The sequence below is a fragment of the Dromiciops gliroides genome, chromosome 3, assembly GCF_019393635.1.
Source record: "Dromiciops gliroides isolate mDroGli1 chromosome 3, mDroGli1.pri, whole genome shotgun sequence".
Classification (NCBI taxonomy): Eukaryota; Metazoa; Chordata; class Mammalia; order Microbiotheria; family Microbiotheriidae; genus Dromiciops; species Dromiciops gliroides.
In genome coordinates, this window is record NC_057863.1 from 625,257,204 (window position 1) to 625,275,371 (window position 18,168).

The 18,168-nt window shown below is 45.8% G+C and overlaps 2 protein-coding genes across 3 annotated transcripts in view; one reads left to right on the forward strand and one right to left on the reverse strand.

Moving 5' to 3' along the window:
* NMNAT1 (nicotinamide nucleotide adenylyltransferase 1) overlaps nucleotides 1-322 on the reverse strand; it is a 34,975-nt gene extending 34,653 nt beyond the window's left edge. The window contains exon 1 of the mRNA XM_043994971.1: nucleotides 199-322. The gene's annotated coding sequence lies outside the window, so the exon portion shown is untranslated. The remainder of the gene's footprint in view (nucleotides 1-198) is intronic.
* LZIC (leucine zipper and CTNNBIP1 domain containing) lies at nucleotides 322-16,703 on the forward strand. Of its 2 annotated transcripts, XM_043994973.1 has the most exons (8): nucleotides 402-456; nucleotides 4,877-5,026; nucleotides 6,295-6,429; nucleotides 10,028-10,163; nucleotides 10,462-10,560; nucleotides 12,088-12,183; nucleotides 14,180-14,261; nucleotides 14,807-16,703. In XM_043994973.1, exons 3-8 carry the CDS (start codon nucleotides 6,329-6,331, stop codon nucleotides 14,863-14,865), a joined length of 573 nt encoding a protein of 190 aa, XP_043850908.1. In that variant the 5' UTR covers nucleotides 402-456; nucleotides 4,877-5,026; nucleotides 6,295-6,328; the 3' UTR covers nucleotides 14,866-16,703. The 2 variants fall into 2 exon arrangements, with proteins under 2 accessions (XP_043850907.1, XP_043850908.1); XM_043994972.1 differs by lacking the exon at nucleotides 4,877-5,026 and having other exon boundaries at nucleotides 322-456.
* The last annotated feature ends 1,465 nt before the right edge of the window (nucleotides 16,704-18,168 follow it).

The window sequence follows — 18,168 nt, forward strand, 5'->3', positions numbered from 1 at the left end:
CTAGCGACTGGTTCACATAAGTGGCTGCCCTCAAGATGCTTACACTCTACCCTGGCCTAGTGGCACGGCTGGGTTGCGCGCGCAACCCCAACAGCCCCGCCGCTGATTGGACAGCGGCGCGGGGGGCGGAGGGGGGGTCTCCCCGGCCTCGCATCCGGTCCCAGGGGGGAGGCACCTCCTCAATAAACACTATCTCACCTCGGCTGACTGAGCTGGCGGCTGCAACCGTGAAGGCGGCGACGGCGGCAACGACAGCAACTTCAGCTCCACGTCCAGTCCCACCTCGCTCTGGGGCCTCGAGGCAATTTACCCAAACGACCACAGCCTCTGGGGGGGACGGCCCGTCTCCTCATTGGCTGTCCCGCCGGAAGTGCGTCAGCTCGCACGCCAGGAAGAAGCGGGCCCTGCCCGGGGCCTGCCTGCCAGCTCTCCTGCCCGTCCAGTTCAAGCCTTCAGGTAGGCGGGGCCCCGATGGGCCGAACGGCCCGACAGCTGGGGACCCCATCCCCCAGGACCCCCAACCTTAAGCCATCCCCTGCAGGGCGCCCCCTCCCCGGCGCAGGGGCTTCCCTCGGCGTGGTTCGAGGCAGACCCTGGGGGGCGGGGAGGGAGAGGAGGCGGCCGGAGGATCCGCAGGGCCCATCCCCCGACTCGACCTTCCGCCTCCCCTCTCCGCGCCTTTACCCAGGCCGGCGCCTTCCCCTCCGGCCCCGCTCGCTGTTTCCTCCCTTTTCCTTGTACCACTGTCTGGGGTGCGTACAGCACCGCCCCCATGTTGTGCCCCTGGCACGGGGCGCCGAAGACAGTTGGCGCCTACTATTTGTTTTTGACTCGAGTCGGAAGCCTGCTCTTGAATCCCGAATGTGCCGTTCGGTGTCCGGGGAATCTCGGACTGACAAGAAAAGAGAGGGTCGGGCCCGGTGCTTGTTTCGGCCTTTTCCAGCCTCTTTGGGGTTTTTTTGCGGGACATTGGGGGTTAAGTGACTTGCCCAGGGTCACACAGCTAGTAAGTGTCAAGTGTCTGAGGCCGGATTTGAACTCAGGTACTCCTCATTCCAGGGCCGGTACTCTATCCACTGCAGTGCCACCTAGCTGCCCCTTTTTCCAGCCTCTTAAAGAGCCCCTGGAGGGTCTCACCCCCTGCTGGCTATGCGACCCTGGGCAATTCCCTTCACCGCTGCCTGCCTCAGTTTCCTTATCTGTAAAATGGCGGTAATAATAGCACCCACCTCCCAGGGTTGTTGTGAGGGTCGCCTGAGATGATAATTGAATGCTTAGCAGTGCCTGGCACATCATTGTTGTTAATTTTTCAGTTGTGTCCAACTCCTCATGACCCCATTTGGGGTTTTCTTGGCAGAGAGACAGTAATGATTTGCCATCTCCTTCTCCAGCTCATTTCACAGATGAGGAAACTGAGGCAAACAGGGTGAAGTGACTTGGCAGGGTCACACCTCCTGTGAGTGTCCGAGATCAAATTTGAGCTCAGGTTCTCCTTATTCTAGGCCTGGTGCTCAATCCACTGCCTACAAAGCTGCCCTGTCATATAGTAAGAGCTATATAAATAAATGTTAGTTGTTGTTATTAACTGTAACATGGGGATATTAATAGCACCTACCTCCCAAGGTTGTTGTGAGGATCAAATGAGATAATATTTGTGAACCACTTAGCACAATATCTGGCACAGAAAAAGTTAAATAAATGTTAGGTATTATTAATTATTAGCATCAGTAGTAGTAGTAGTAGTAGTGTGTGAGATAAGATGGAAGAGGTTTTACCTTTGTCCTCAGGAGGACAGGAGATGTGTTAGATAAAGGGAGGAGCAGGGTTCTGCCACATATATTCACCTGCCAACCTTAGACTCATCTCTGTGAAGTAAAACCTAAGATTTCGAGCTAGAAGGAATGTTCAGAGTTCACACAGTTGTCAGCCTCCTGGCTTTTTATCCCCTCCTTTGCCTCCCTGATCCTAAACCTTTTTTTCTGGCCTCATTACAACCTTGACTCACTCCCACACCCATGTTCTGGTCTCACTTTCCTCTCTTCAGAATCTTAACTCTGGTTAACTAGTTCATTTTTACCTTGTGGCCCTAGATCCCTTATTCCTTTGTCCTCTTCCTGGATCGGTTGGGGTTCCACCTTTCCTGCTTTTGTTCTTGACCCTGATAGAGGTCAGAGGTTCCAGCCAATTTACACTACTGTATATCAAGCACTCAGTCAAGGATGCAAAGAAAAAGCAGAAATAGGCCTGTGTTCAAGGAGCTGACTTTTTAGTGAGAGAGATGACTTGTCTATAGATGTGAACAAAGCAGATACTAGGTCACATTTGAGGGGAAGGCACTGACTAGCCTGTGAGAGAAAAAGAATAGCCTCTGGCAGACCTGCCAACAATTAGTTCATTTGACGCTACCAGGTCAATATCTTGGTTCATTAAGGTCCACTTGATTTTCTCCTGTTTAACCTTGGTTAGTTTGTTTTAGATGAAAAGTTCTGAGTTGTCACAGTCTCCCTGAGTGCCTTATTAGGAACATTCCCCACGCCTTGGCAGTGTTTTGAGTGCTTTGTTTAAAATTTTCCTCTCTCTCTAGTTAACCCCTGACCTCTTTGTGTTTCAGGCGAAATTCCGTTTACTGGAAACATTTGGGGGACTCAATAGCATATTGTATTGTAACACCCTTGGAGAGACCGTCCTGGAGGGCTTGGAGAATAGGGTAAATTGAGGAAAGAACTGACCTTTTCTTGGGACTTAGCTCAGCCTAAATCTAAGACATCAGTAGAGCTCCCCTCTCTCCCACAACCCAGTGTGCTTCACTCCTCAGAGGTGTGCTGGAAATGAAGTCTGTCCCCTCCGGCTCTCAGAATAATGTCTTGTCTAAGAAGTGGCTCCATGTCCTACAATGATTTGGATTCAGTCAATGAGCACTCATTAAGTGCTTCCGGTGTGCCAGCCACTGTGCTATGCACTGGAGATACAAAGGAATGTTTTTCTGATGCCGGATTTGACCGTTTCACTTCTCTTCTCAATAGATTGCACTGGCTCCCTCTTACCTTTGGGATCAGATATAAACTCCTTCGGCATTGAAAGCCCCTCCCGACCTTTCCCAGCATTTCACAGGCTGCTCGCCTCTCTCTACTCTGTGGTCCATCCGCACAGAGCACTCCATTGCTCTTCACATTGCAGACCTTCACACTGACGGTCCCCTGTGCCTGGGGATCAGTTCATTTTCTTCCTCCTTCCTCACTTCTGCCTCTCAGAATCCAATGATTTATTTATGACTGAAATCAAGGGACACCTTCTGCTGGAGACCTTTTGTGTCCTCCAGCTGCTGGTGCCTTTCCTTTGACGTTATCTTGTACCTATTTGTACCTATCTGGATGTATTCATGATGTCTCCCTAGGAGAAAGACCTTGAGGACAAAGATCGTTTTCCTTTTGTCTCTGTATATCCACTTATGATGCATAGTAGGTGCATAGGAGGAACAACTGGGTGGCATGGTGCATAGAGTTCCAGCCCTGGACTCAGGAAGACTTGAGTTTAAATCTGGCCTCAGACACTTACTAACTGTGTGACCCTGGGCAAGTAACTTCACCCTGTTTGCCTCGTTTCCTTATCTGGAAAATGAGCTAAAGAAGGAAATAGCAAACCACTCCAGTCATTCTACCAAGAAAACCCCTAAATGGGTCACAAACAGTGCAATTGACTATAAACAGGTGCTAATGAATGCTTACTGATTAATCTGCAAGGTTGTCACTTCTCTCTCTCTCCCCTTCCCTTCCTTTTCACTCCCTCCTCAGTGACCTTTTCTCAGTCCTCTTTCTTCTCATCCTTTCGGATGACTACCCCGACTCCTGAGCTTTCTTCCCTGAGTTTTTGTGACAGCGGCTCACTTTTGGTTCTCTGACTCCCTATCTGGCCTGTCCCTCATCTTCTCTGCAGCCTCTGTGGCTGTGCCTGAGGTACCCTGGGCGCGCTCCTCTGTACTTTCTCTCTTAGTGATCTCATGAAGCCAGGTGCCACCTCCAGGCATCTGCCTCCCATCGATGTATATTCAGCCTTCCTCTCTCTCCTGAGCTCTAGTTCTTCATTTCCAGCTGCCTCCTGGACTTGTCCTACTGCACATCTCATCCCAGGTTTCTCAAAGTCAGCATGTCCAGAACATCTTATTTCCTTTCCCTTTAAATCCACCCCTCTTCCTGACTTGCTTATTTTTATTCATGGGGCAGCTAGTGGGCACAGTAGATAGAGCGCTGGCCCTGGAGTTGGGAAGACCTGAGTTCAAATCTCACCTGAGACACTTATTAGCTTTGTAACCCTGGGCAAGTCACTTAACCCCAATTGCTTCAAATATCCGAGGCCATCTCCAGTTGTCCTGATACCTATCTTGCCACTGGACCCAGAAGGCTCTGTAGAAACATCTGCAAAAGTGTGCCCCCAGCTCCCCATAGAATGAAAGTTCCTTGAGAACAGGAACTATCTCATTTTTGTGGTTGTATCCCCTCCCAGCGCCTGGCATATAATAGGCTCTCAATAAATGCTTGTGGCTGGGCCAGTTCTGGTGTAGCACCCTCACAATAAAACCAAGGACTAATTTCTCTTCCTTTGCTTCTGCTTACCTTCTTGGCCTTTGGAATGTCAGCTGAAATGCCACCTCCAGGAAGCCCTCCCTCATCATTAATGACCACCCACCCCATATGCCTAAAACTCTGTTGTCTCACTCTAAGACTTAGTCAAGGAGCAAGCCTCCTCCCTCCTCCCTAAAGCCTCCAGTGCCTTCCTAGCACAATGCTCTGTGTGCTGAAGTAGGCCCTTACAGAGTAGTGCTTGTCCATCCCAGTCCCTTGTACCCAAGTTAGCCCTTCTCCATATGCTCCACACTAAGACAGGCCCTCAGAGATCTCAGAGCCCAACTTCAGCTTGATTCAGTACAATCTGGAAGAGTGACCACTGAGCTGTTTGAATGAAAGGCTTGCGTTTGTTGGCTCCAGAGGGAGGCTGCTGCTTGGAAGATAAGAAACTCGTAGGCTTGGAAGTAAGTAGTCAGTCCCCTAAAGTCCTAGAGGACAGTTTCTCAGGGCCCAAGTTTCCAATTAAGCCAATGGGCACAGAGTCTGAGACCTGAGACTTGGGCAGTTGTGATGCTGTAACTTAGCAGGTTACTTTAGAAAGTCATTCTTGGGGTTCTGGTGAAAGTTGTAATGCTTTCACTGAGTACTAGGGGGTGCCCTTGAATTGCTTTCCTCTGACTCAGTCTCAATCAGAAATGTTTCATCAAATGAATAGTAGTAATAATAGCTAGTTGGTAAATAATTGTTGGGGGAGAGACTATTCAAAGAAAGTCTTTCCTGAAATTGATTCAAGAAATTCAAACTTGCTCCTTTATGCCTTTTATCCATTATATTTTAAACTTGGGCAGACTTTCAGTTTATTCAGTAATTCATAAAATTCAACAAATGGAATAGAAAAATATGTACATTTCTAGACATAGCATTGTAGACATACCACATATAGCTATAACATTTCTGTATATGTTTGAGCTTGTACTCATTTACATATTGGTGCAGGTGCCAATTGCTCTAATGAAGATTTTTTTTTTAAAGCTCAAGTAGAAAAAATTGATTTTTAATTATGAACTTCAGGACAATCCTGAATCAAGTCTCTTGGTTTGAGTTCCCTTTTCTAACCCACCTAACAAAGGCATACTGAGCTGAGTTCTGTCATTTTGTGAATGATTTTGTACAGGTCGCTTAACCCCTGTGTGTCTGATATTCTCCATTTATAAAATGAATGAGTGGGAATAGATAAGCTCTCAAGCCCATTTCAGCTCCAGGTCTTTCTTAGGCCCTCTCATGTATAGGAATATATGAAGCTCTTTTAGAAATTATTTATGAATTGGTATTTTGTATACCTTGTTTTATGCAATGAGTAGCTGGAATATATATAAATTAATATACAAACATTTATTATATATTGAATATATAAATTAATATATAAATATATATTTATTATATATTATAAACTCAGCCACGCCAGTTTATCAGTTCTATTATGAAGACTGACTTTGATAACATATCTCATTTTATAAGTTTGTTATCTCAGTCTATTTTCTTTTTTTTCCTACACGTTGGGTTTATTTTTGCCTCTGGTATTTAATCCTTAGCATCCCAATTTGTGTTCTTCCTTGACTGACTAACTCTTTAAAATGTTATTTCCTGTGAACAACAACAGGAATCACTTAGCTAATTTCAAATTTAATTCATATGTAAGATTTCTCTGATCAACTTTATTCTCATTTTCTAGGTACATCTATCCATCTTTCTATGAAAAAAATAAAATGGCATCTAGAGGAAAGACAGAGACAAGTAAATTAAAACAGAACTTAGAAGAACAATTGGACAGACTAATGCAACAGTTACAAGATCTGGAAGAGTGCAGGTATTATTAAGAGCTTTTGTATTATTAGAATGGGGGGAAATGTCTTATTTAGCTCCCCAAACTAGATTGTATACTACTTGCGAGTAGGAACATGGTACTTGATCAGGGGCATAATGGAGAAAGTCTAGAGAATCAGGAATGAAGACATGCCTGGCCCAAGTGTCTTCCTTATAATGGAAGCTCTGGGAGGAACCAGAAGAGGAGGCACAGGGTTATGGGGTGCTTCTGATGGGAGAAGTCCAGGAGTGGAGTGAACTTCCAGGGGGAAGAGGCCTCAGATGTTTGTTATTGTGAGTGGGGGATTTTGTTTGTTTGTTTGTTTGTTTGTTTTCTGGGGTACTGACAGTTAAGTGACTTGCCCAGGGTCACACAGCTAGTAAGTGTCAAGTATCTGAAGCTGGATTTGAACTCAGGTCCTCCTGAATCCAGGGCCAGTGCTGTATCCACTGCACCACCCATTTGCCCCCAGATGTTTGTCATTGTGATAGAAAAGCTCCACCTTCAGTAATGACCCTGTTCAGAAATGTTGGTAGCTTATAGATAATCTTTTTCATCTCCTTGATTCCTGTGCCTTGATTCATCCCCTCTACAGAGGTGAGTACACTCTCAATCTCTGTCCTGAACTCTGTTTCCCAGAGAGAATGGGGAACTGCAGTGTGAGCCTCCTGCTGAATATTCTGTAGAGATCTCAGCTTAGTAGGTTCAGAGGGGAAATGGTCTTCACCCTTAGACTTGCCCCTCCTCTCACTTCCCTGTTCCTTTTGAGGACACCACCATCCTCCCAGTCACCCAGGTTGACAGTGCTGGAATTGTCCTCGACTCCTTCTGGCTTCCCCCTGGCCCCATCTAATCATTTCCTGAGCCTTATAGATTCTGTCCCATTATGTTCATTCCCTTCTCTTCCTACAGATGCACCACCCTCGTTCAGGCCCCCCTCATTTCTTACCTGAAATAGCACAGCATTTATGCATTATCTCACCTGGACAATTTGTTTTCCACCCAGTGCTCACAAATGTCCAGTAGCTTCCTATTGCCCAGAGGACACAGTGTAAGGCCCTCCATAGCCCGGCTCCCAGCAAGCTTTGCAGTCTTGTTTCACAGCACTGTGTGTTCCAGCCAAACTGGATAGTTGCTGTTCTCTGAACTCAGTGTTCACCTGCTGCCCCTGATCACTCACATCCAAGCCATGCCTATCTCCCGCTCCCAGAAGCCGTGGTTCCCTTTCAAGTTTAGCGTGGGCCCGTCCTTCATTCCTTTTCATGCTTTTCTCTAGGCCTGCAATACCTGCCCTCCTCCGTCTTTGCTTCCTGAAGTTCTGCACCTTCTGTAACGTCCACTTCCAACGCCAGCTCCTTCAGGAAGCTTTTACTGATTCTCAGTGGCTCTAAACTTTCCCCAGGGGTCTCACATAACAGCACTTTGGACCTTTCGGATACATTGTGATCTATTATCTGTGCCTGTGTCCTGTCCTCCTGGTTGGTCAGCACCATTAGGGCAGCAACTGCTTTTTCTCTACACGTTCTATTCCCTCTGGCCTAGCATACTCAGTGGGCACTTAAATAGTTGTCATATTGAGCAATCTTTTTTTGTTTGCTTGTTTGTTTGTTTTTATTTTATTTTTTTGTGGGGCAATGAGGGTTAAGTGGCTTGCACAGGGTCACACAGCTAGTGTCAAGTATCTGAAGCCAGATTTGAACTCAGGTCCTCCTGAATCCAGGGCCAGTGCTTTATCCCCTGTGCCACCTAGCTGCCTACAATCTTTTTTTTTTTTTGTATGAGGCAGTTGGGATTAAGTGACTTGCCCAGGGTCACACAGCTAGTAAGTGTCAAGTGTCTGAGGCTGCATTTGAACTCAGGTCCTCCTGAATACAGGGCCGATGCTCTATCCACTGCACCACCTGCAATCTTTTTTAAGATTAAATTTTGGGGGCGGCTCGGTGGTGCAGTGGATAGAGCATCGGCCCTGTATTCAGGAGGACCTGAGTTCAAATGCGGCCTCAGACACTTGACACTAGCTGTGTGACCCTGGGCAAGTCACTTAACCCCCATTGCCCCACCAAAAAAAAAAAAAAGATGAAATTTTATTTTATTTATAGACCCTTGTTCTCTCCTAATTGAGTAAGCAAGAAAAATAAACCCCTTGTTACAGACTTGTAGAGTCAAGCAAAACAGGCCATGTTCAAAAAACATATTCCTCCATCTGCCCTCTGAATTCATTCCCTTTCTGTCAAAAGGTGAGTGACGTGTTCATCTGGAATTATGGTCACTCATTATACTTACCAAAGTTGCTGTTATCATAGAAGTTGTGTTCCTAGTTCTGCTCACTCCACCCTACATTAGTTCATACAAATCTTTCCAGCTTTCTCTGAAACCCTCCCCTTCATCATTTCTTGTAACACAGTATTTAAATTGAATGACCATTAATACAAGTAATAATATAGAAACCTGTCCCTGGCTCTAGGTACCTAGTAATCAGATACATTATACTAATAAGAAAAGCTTTCATTTGGACAACAATTTAGAAAGCATTTCACATGTGTCAGCTCGCTGAATCTTCACAGCCGCCCTGGAGAGATAGCTGGGTTTGGAATCACAGAACCTGGGTTCAAAACTGATTCTGCCACTTACTCCCTCTGTAGCCTTGGGCCCCACTCCCTGTCTATGAAGAATAAAAATGTTGGTCTAGATGACCTTTAAGGGCCCTGCCAGCTCTAAATCCATGATCCTTTTTCTTTTTTTTTTTAAACATTAATTTCTTTAGAGTTCCAAACTCTCTCCCTTACATCCCCCACCACACCCATTTGAGAAGGCAAGCAATAGGATAACATGATACATATAAAGTCATGCAAACATATTTCTCTATTAACCATGTTGCCAAATAGGGTGGGGGGAGGGATAAAGAAAATGAAAACAATACTGCTTCGGTCTTCACTCAGATTTTTATCAGGTCTATCTCTGGAGGTGGATCGCATTTTCATCATGAGTCCTTTGGAATTATCTTGGATCATTGTATTGATCACAGTCTTTCACAGTTGATCATAGTTACAATATTGCTTTTGCTATATATAATGATCTAGTTCTGCTCATTTCACTTTGCATCACTTCGGGTAAGTCTTCACAGGTTTTTCTGAAAGCATCTTGCTTATTTCTTATAGCACAATAGTATTCCATCACAATCATGTACTACAACTCATTCAGCCAGTCCCTATTGATGGAAAATGCTCTCCAAATCCAGAAAAAAAAAAAAGAAGTGTGGAATCTAGATGCAGATTGAACCATACTGTTTCTACTATTTTTGTTTTTCTTTTTTGAGATTTTTCCCTTTTGCTCTGGTTCTTCTTTCACAGCATGACTAATACAGAAATACCTCTGTACATATATAACCTATATCAGATTGCTTACTGTCTTGGGGAGGGGGGAGGGAGAAAAAAACTAGAAATCTTATAAAAACAAATGTTGAAAACTAAAAAAAAAAAACCCCAACTTAGCAAATGAAGGTTTGCAAGGCTCTTGTTGGGAAAAAAAACAACGAATGCTTAGATGAAAACTTTCTCTAGACTATCCTGCAAGTTGATGTAGTTTGTTATATCTCTTTCAGAGATGAACTTGAAGCAGATGAATATGAAGAAACCAAAAAAGAAACTTTGGAACAGCTGGGTGAATTCAATGATTCACTGAAGAAAATTATGTCTGGAAACATGACTTTGGTAGATGAACTTAGTGGGATGCAACTGGTAAGCTCTCTTAGTGTTTGGAAGTATATTTGAAATGGGATTGTGTACATGTGCTTTTATGGGTGCAGATTTTGGCTGATTTCTGTGTATGTACCAAGCAAGACAGTTTGTGCTTCCAGAGGCTTCTGTCCATTCTCTGGGAGAAGAGCTCTGTAATGTCTAATAAGGGAGCAGAAGAGCCCTGGGAAAGACGGCCTCATCAGGACCAAGACCTGCCGGGTTCTTGTAGGCTCTTTTAGGCAGTGAGGCATCTCTGAGATAGATGTGGTCGTGACTTTTTGCCTCCTTGTGCTTCCAGGCCATTCAGGCGGCCATCAGCCAGGCCTTTAAAACGCCAGAGGTTATCAGATTGTTTGCAAAGAAACAGCCAGGGCAGCTGCGGACAAGATTAGCAGAGGTAAAGTTTGCTCTTTGTTGGTGTACTTGTGGTCTGTCTACTTCTACTCCTGCTCCCAGGTTTCCCCTCAGTTTTTTGTTCTGAGCCCTAGAAGCAGGTCTCTAGAGCTGACAACAGTAATTTTCTAAGCATCCTAGTACCACATCCTCCTTGGATCTTTGCTCCTCTAACGCCCTCCTCAGATGCCATCTCCTCCAGAACGCCTGCCCTGATTCCCCCCCAGTCATTAACAGCTCTCCTTCCTTAGTCCTCACCTGCTGCTTTGTCTTCTAACCTCTAGCGCCCTTAATCATGTGATTTTTCTGTATTGAGGCTATCTCAGTCTCTGTGGAAGGGGCTATTGATGCTGTGGGTTACCCAGTTATCTTTTAACATCTTATCCCCCTTACTAATCTGTACACTACATATGGGCAGGGACTCTATCTGAGCCAAAATTTCTCTCTCCCTTAGCAACCTAATACAATGCTTTGCTCACATTATGCGCTTTATAAATATACGTTATTGTGTTTTGTCTACCCCTTAAACCATCCAACAATTAACTTTGTTGAGTAGTGACTGTTGAAAACAAACTCTGGAAAGGGAAGAAGGCAGGGTGGGCGGGGAAGATTTGAAAATAAAGGCAATGTGAATACAAAATTCATCAGTAAATTTTAAAAGAATTTCTTCTCAAAAATAATGTCCTTTGGGGCAGCTAGGTGGCGCAGTGGATAGAATACCGCCCCTGGAGTCAGGAGGACCTAAGTTCAAATGGGACCTCAGACACTTACTAGCTGTGTGACCCCAGGCCTAACCCTTATTAACTTAACCCTGATTACCTATAACAACAAAAAACAACAACAATAATAATATCCCTTACCCCACAAAAAGAAAAGAAACCCCAGAAGCTCACCCAGCAGAGCTCAGATGAAGTAAGAGGCTTCTGCCTCTATTCTGTCCCTAAGGCTAGCATTCAGAAAGCTTTACACTTGTGGAGCTCCTGTTGCAGCGTCCAGTGGTGGGGAGGCATACACAGTGTTATTTTATACTTACACAACGTCTCTCTAAGAATCTCAAAGAATTTTACAGGTTTAATTAATGACACCCCAAGAAGTAGTCCACTTGTTTTACAGGCTTCAATATAGCTGAGGTGCTAAAACCAGTTAAGTTTTAGGCACCTATGGAAAATTCAGTCATTAGAATAGTTTTAAGTCTGTTCTAAGATATCACATTCCACATTGCCCCTGTCAGACCTGGAGAGAGTCTCCGGAGTATGGTTGTTCACCCCACAAGACTATCTGTCTGTTAATTCTCTGCTTTGTAGAAACCTGGCATTGCCCCATGGAGGCTGGCAGGACAGACTCTTTATCAGTCACTGCCGTGTGCAGACCCTAGCCCTGGAACACTTCATCTTCATGAGCAATTCAGCAACAGAGTATTTTTTTAAATCAGAACTGAACACTTGGCTTTTATGCTCTAAATAAAATGGTTTTTGTTTATAACAAAGGGGCTTGAGTACTCTCCCCCCCCCCTTGTATTTATTCCTTTTAGATGGACAGAGACCTGATGGTTGGAAAACTGGAAAGAGATGTATACACCCAACAGAAGCTAGAGATCCTGACCGCCCTTCGGAAGCTCGGAGAAAAGGTATCGCCATGCCAGGGATCGCACTGTAAGGGGCTAAAATTGTAGTTGTACCATCTAAAATCTAATGAGCGGTTGCCAATAAATTACAAGCTTTAGCAAGAGTATTTAAGTGTTTATTAAAGAGCATGAGGATCAGAGAGAAAGGTAAAAATCTATTTCTAAGAGACCCCATCATCCGACCCACCATGGCGAGGTCAGGAACCACAAAGGACCTCATGCCTCCTGTGAAGTTAGGAACATCTCCCCCCCCCCAGCTCCAAGCTAATTGTCTGGTGGCCTTGATTGATGAGCAAACGTCACTTCCTGACGCCAAGGACCTTGACCCATGGCTTGCCCTCAGACACCTTCTCCTCATGGCAGAGCTTTCCTACAGTAAATCTCCAGCAGGTGGCGCCATTCCAATCGTTACAACACAAAGGAAAATGTCAGCCCTTTGTCCAGAGCGCTGGGTTTGGTGTCAAAGTTGTCCTGCCTGTGATTTTGCTTCTGTACAATAGAGGGGTTAGGAAATGGCCACACCCACCATCATTACTCAAAAAGTACATGGCTTAGCAAGGAATGGCTGGACAAGTTGTGGTATATGAATACAATGGAATACTATTGTGCTGTAAGAAATGATGAGCAGGAAGAGTTCAGAGAAACCTGGAGGGTCTTACGTGAGCTGATGATGAGTGAGATGAGCAGAACCAGAAGAACATTGTACACAGTATCATCAACAATGAGTGTTGACCTACTGTGATGGACTATATTCTTCTCACCAATGCAATGGTACAGAAGAGTTCCAGGGAACCCATGATAGAAGAGGATCTCCAAATCCAAGAAAAAAAAAAAAGAAAGAACTGTGGAGTATAGATGCTGAATGAACCATACTATTTCTTTTGTTTTGGGTGCTGTTGGTTTTTTTTTTCTTCTATTTTGAGGTTTTGCATTACTGCCCTGATTTTTTCTCTTATAACAGGATTAATGCAGAAATAGGATTAATGTTATTATGGATATATATATGTGTGTGTGTGTATATATATATATATATGTACATGTATATGTATATAGATATAACCTATATCAGATTACCTGCTGTCTAGGGGAGGGAGGGAGAAAAATCTGAAATTGTAAAGCTTGTATAAACAAAAGTTGAGAACTATCTTTACATGTAACAGAAAAAAAAAATACCTTATATGTAAAAAAAAATAGCAAAAATCATATGATTGTTTCAGTAGGTTCAGAAAGAGCCTATAATACCCATTCCAATTAAATGCATTAGAAAGCAAAAAAAAAAAAAAGTACATGGCTGTAGATGGCGGGGTGGAGGGAGGGAGAGAAGAGAGAAGAGGAGAGAAGAGAGAAGAGGAGAGAGAGAAGAGGAGAGGAGAGAGAAGAGGAGAGAAGAGAGAAGAAAGAGAAGAGGAGAGAAGGAAAAAAGAAAGAGATGCTGAATTGTATGAGGACACTCCAGAGTGACTTATTCCCTGCCTCGGTTCCTTCCTAGTGGAGTGAGTGCTGTACCTGAACTAAGTCAGGAAAGACTTGCCTTGGAGTCTTGCCTCAGGTGCTGGTGGTTGGGAGACCTCGGCCTCAGCTCCCCAGCCCTGTCCCAGGGACCATAATGCCTGCACTGCTTAAATGAGATACTGTGAATGACCAGCCCCGAACCAGGCCCCAAGTAAATGTCTCTTGCGGAGATCTTTGCTTGCGGCCACAGCCTGTTTCAGTAAAGCACAGTGCAGGTTTCCTCTGCCATCCGGCTTATTTCATAGAGATGGAATAGTAAGCACAGGGCTAAGTCTGGGTTTGGACACCAGAGCCATTGACCCCAGCTCTATTCTGATGCCAAGGGCCTGTGAGGTTGAGCCATAGCAGAGCCCTGTGCATGCACATGCGTGTGCGCGTGCGCACACACACACACACACACACACACACACGTGTACACGCACCCCTTAGGAACCTGGGTTTATAACACCTATCTCCTAACAGGCCATTTTTTTCCTTTTTGACGTAGCTGACCGCCGACGATGAGGCCTTCCTTTCCACAAATGCTGGCGCTGCCCTCAGCCAGTTTGAGAAAGTCTCTACTGATCTTGGTGAGTTTCTATGTCTTTCCAGAGCCCCAGATGGATTGTTTCTCTCTCCAGGTACAGGGAGGCAAACCAGAGACCCTTTCCCCGAGGACAGCAGCAAACCTCAATTGTTGTCTTTTCAAAATTGATCGTGTTTTCCCTTCTTGCACAGAGACTAGCCTGGGGGGGGCGGGGGGGGGAGGGGGGGGCGGCTGCCCTCCTCCTGTGAGGGATCGAGGTCTTTCATGAGAATGCCACTATAAAACTGAAGTGCACTAAGTGATTTCAGTTCAGGTTTCCTCTTTCTGTGCCCCATGTCTGCACACTGGGAAGGCCGTTTTCTTATATTCCCAAGAGTGGGGATTCCTGCCTCCTGAGTTCTCTTGCTGTGATTGTGGTATTTGGGCTAGAGGAGTGGGTCTCGGGTCAGTGGAGGGAGGTCTGTAAGAGTACTGTCCTGAGGCAGGCTCATTCTGTCTCCTGGCACTTTGCTGATGCAATAGAGCTCAAGCTAACCATTTTTTGAGATAGCTCTGGGTTGTTTATTCTCTGCCTTCTTTCTTCCCTAGGCTCTGGGGACAAAGTCCTTGCTTTGGCAAGTTTTGAAGTAGAAAAAAACCAAAAATGATGAGGAGCTGTGTCAGATCCCTGGGCCTTGGTTACGGTACAAATGGCACATTTCTGTTTTCTGCTGTGGATCCAATGTCATCTCCGAGAACCATGGTGACAGCATGAGAAGAGTAGAGTGGAGGCGTCCCCTGGCCTTGTCCATGTGCTTCCCCAGCATGTGGGTGGTGGGAGAGGGATGTGCCCCATGGATGGATGGATGGATGATTTCATTAAAACACACACACACCCCTTAGAAGTGTCTGTCTGTGGAAGGCAGCAGAGACAAGGGAGAAGGGCGCATCTTCACGGCGGGCTGACTTCTCTGGCCATCTCTGCTCAGCTTCCTTGTTTGCTTATGCTGATGGTGAAGGGAGACTCACAGGAACAACAGCTTGTTTCTCTCTTCCAGCTGTCTCTCCTCTTTGCTCCTTCCATATCCTTAGGGCTTCCCAACTCACGGGGCCTCAGTGACCTCGTCAACCTTCCCATTCCAGAGGGAGAAAAAGGAGGTCCAAAGGGGTGAACTGATTTGTTCCAAGTCAGTGGCAGAATCAGGAGTAGAACCCAGATCTCCAGACTCCCAGTGTATCTCTTCCTACTACGCCATGCTGCCTTCATGCCCCATGAAAGTGGTGTCTTCAGAGTCTTGCTCTATACATTTTGAGAAAGATATTTAGAGGAAGGCTGGCTTTTTTGAAAACTCTGTCCCAGCAGCCTGTCTGCTCTCCGTATGAATGGAGGCCATTGTAGCTCTGAGTTTGGAACAGGGAACAATGGGGGCCCTGTTGGTGGGAGCCTCCCGGAATCACCGAACCTCCTGCATTGTCTCGCCTGGGAATCCATAGGAAATGGCATCGCAAGGCCTGCCCTCTGTGACCTGGGCTCTGACCCTGGACCAAGCGCCTGGGAGCTATCCCTCCCTCCCTGGTTTTCTAGGACCGAGAAAGAAGCCATCCTGCCCTGTTGGCTTTCATGCGTATGTTCAGCTCTTCCTCATTTACTCATCTTCTGCCATTCTTGATGCGCTCTCTGTTTTCCCTGCTTAGTTTTCTCTGCACATCACACAGAATATCACGTATCTGCAGCTTTCCATGTACTTTAAGCTGCTCTTTGGTTCATGGAGGAGAATTCTGTCTTAGGTAGAAATCATGGCCTCTTTAGAACTGGCAGTAGGAGTCCGTTGTCCAGGGTTACTGCTTGTGGCTTTTAGTCCCACTTACCTCCTGTCTTCCCTCACAGACATCCCACTGCCCCCACCCCATGAAGTTGTGGCTGACCTCCCAGAAGCACCTGCTAATCAGCACCTTGTGCCTCCGTCCTCTTCCTTCCAGGGCCGTTCCTCAGCAGTCCGCCTTTTATTCTAGCCAAGATGAGGAGCAGATTCTGTCCAGGCCCCCTTGGGAAGGTTCTATGGGGACCTGGAGCCCAGTTTTGTTTTGTCTCCTTTAAACCAAGTCGTGACCTTGTAGGACATAACTTGGCTTTCATCATTTTGATCTTGAGTTTGATCACGTGTTTTGAAGCGAATTTCCCTTTAAAAAGACCAGTTGAAGTGGCCAAGTTTGTGGTGCCCAGAGGAACAAGAGGCTTTGAGGCCCTGCCTGCCTTGCTCAGATGAGGGGAGATCTCTACCACTGGCAAACCCGGCACCTCTTTCTAAATGCACGAGTGCTCCCCAAAGTCTGCCAGGGTGGAGTATTGTAGGAAATGGTTTGAGAGAGAGTGTACTGTTGAACGGTTCTGTCTATGTGCCATGGACTCTGCTGGGGATCTGGTGTTTCATTAAAGGAGAGACCTTGAAAAGTGAATAACATCCTATGCAAACCACAGTCATTAAATGATTTTCAAACTTTGGCAGTTTTCTCTCTGCTTCTGTGTATCTACCCGTGTGTGCGGATCAGCCATTTCTGGGGGAGGGGAGTAAGATTTCTTGTTAAAAGACAACTTTCTCCCTTTAAAAGGTTTTGGTTTTGGGGGGTTTGGGGGTTTTTTTTGTTTGTTTTGTTTTTTAGTGAGGCGGTTGGGGTTAAGTGACTTGCCCAGGGTCACACAGCTAGTAAGTGTTAAGTGTCTGAGGCCGCATTTGAACTCAGGACTTCCTGACTCCAGGGCCGGTGCTCTATCCACTGCGCCACCTAGCTGCCTTCCTTTAAAAGTTTAAATGTGACTAGAGCTTGGACATGCCCCACTAGCACTAACTCATGACCCTCAAATTGTGGGGTTCCAGGTGTGTTAGCTAAAGGAATAAAAGAAGGCTTGATTTGAAATTAAATCCCCCAACCTGGAAGATGAGCAAAACTCAGCCTTATGTGTTTTTTGGGTTTTTTTTAGTGAGGCAATTGGGGTTAAGTGACTTGCCCAGAGTCACACAGCTACTAAGTGTTAAGTGTCTGAGGCCAGATCTGAACTCAGGTCCTCCTGAATCCAGGGCCGGTGGTCTATCCACTGCGCCACCTAGCTGCCCCAGCCTTATGTGGTTTTGCTTTCTTAACAAGGCCAGGCAAGATTCTGCCCTAGGGAGGTAAGGAAGGATAAGGGAAGGGGTTAGGTAGTAGAGTCAGAGGTTATGGTGAAGACAGGGTCAGGGTGTGAGGGAGAGAGCCCGGCAAGACTCAGCCTTGTTCTTGTTAGGCCTTTAATTGAGGATATGCAGCCAGGGAACGGTCATCAGCCCCGAGACAAAAGACTGAGCAGCCCCAGCTTTGAAGGAGGATCTCGTGGTGCCTAATGCTGGGCTTAAATACCTTATGGAGGGAAAAAACAAAAACCCTTAAATATATTATGGAGAAAATTCCAACCCTTCTAGTTGTTCTGCCTCTTAACAGTGCAACTGCCTCCTCACCTTTTTCATCATCATTAAGGCCAAAGAACACAGTCTCCCTCTCCCTACGTCAGCATTCTCATAGACCTCCCAGACCAAGCTGCACAACATAATTGCTTCCAATCTCCACAGCCCTGGAAATGGGAAGGCTTGGGGCATCGGAGAAAAATAAGTAACCCGGCAACTAGGATTTCACAGTTCTCTTGACCTGGGAATAGGCTTTTTAAAAATCCCAGTTGTCCTAACAATTCCTAAAACGAGAGCTGTATTATTCCATCACCCTGGTGCCCAATAAGAAATTTCTCCTGTTCACCCTCCCAGCAGATCAGAGCCCTGTTTAAAGGGCTCCAAACACAAAGAACCTGAGATGATTCTCTGGGGAACATCCCTGAAATGGTGGGTGCTGCCGATCCCAGCAGGCAGAGGATGGAGAGGGTGGAGAAGAGTTAGATGGTCAAACCCAAACTTCCTTGCCCTCTCGGTTTCCTTGAGATCTGAGCC

Coding starts and splice junctions, on each gene's coding strand:
- LZIC (XM_043994972.1), top strand. CDS start 6,329: ATGGCATCTAGAGGAAAGACAGAGACAAGTAAATTAAAACAGAACTTA. Junction 6,430..10,027: donor CAAGATCTGGAAGAGTGCAG/GTATTATTAAGA, acceptor TATCTCTTTCAG/AGATGAACTTGAAGCAGATG. Junction 12,184..14,179: donor TTCGGAAGCTCGGAGAAAAG/GTATCGCCATGC, acceptor TTTTTGACGTAG/CTGACCGCCGACGATGAGGC.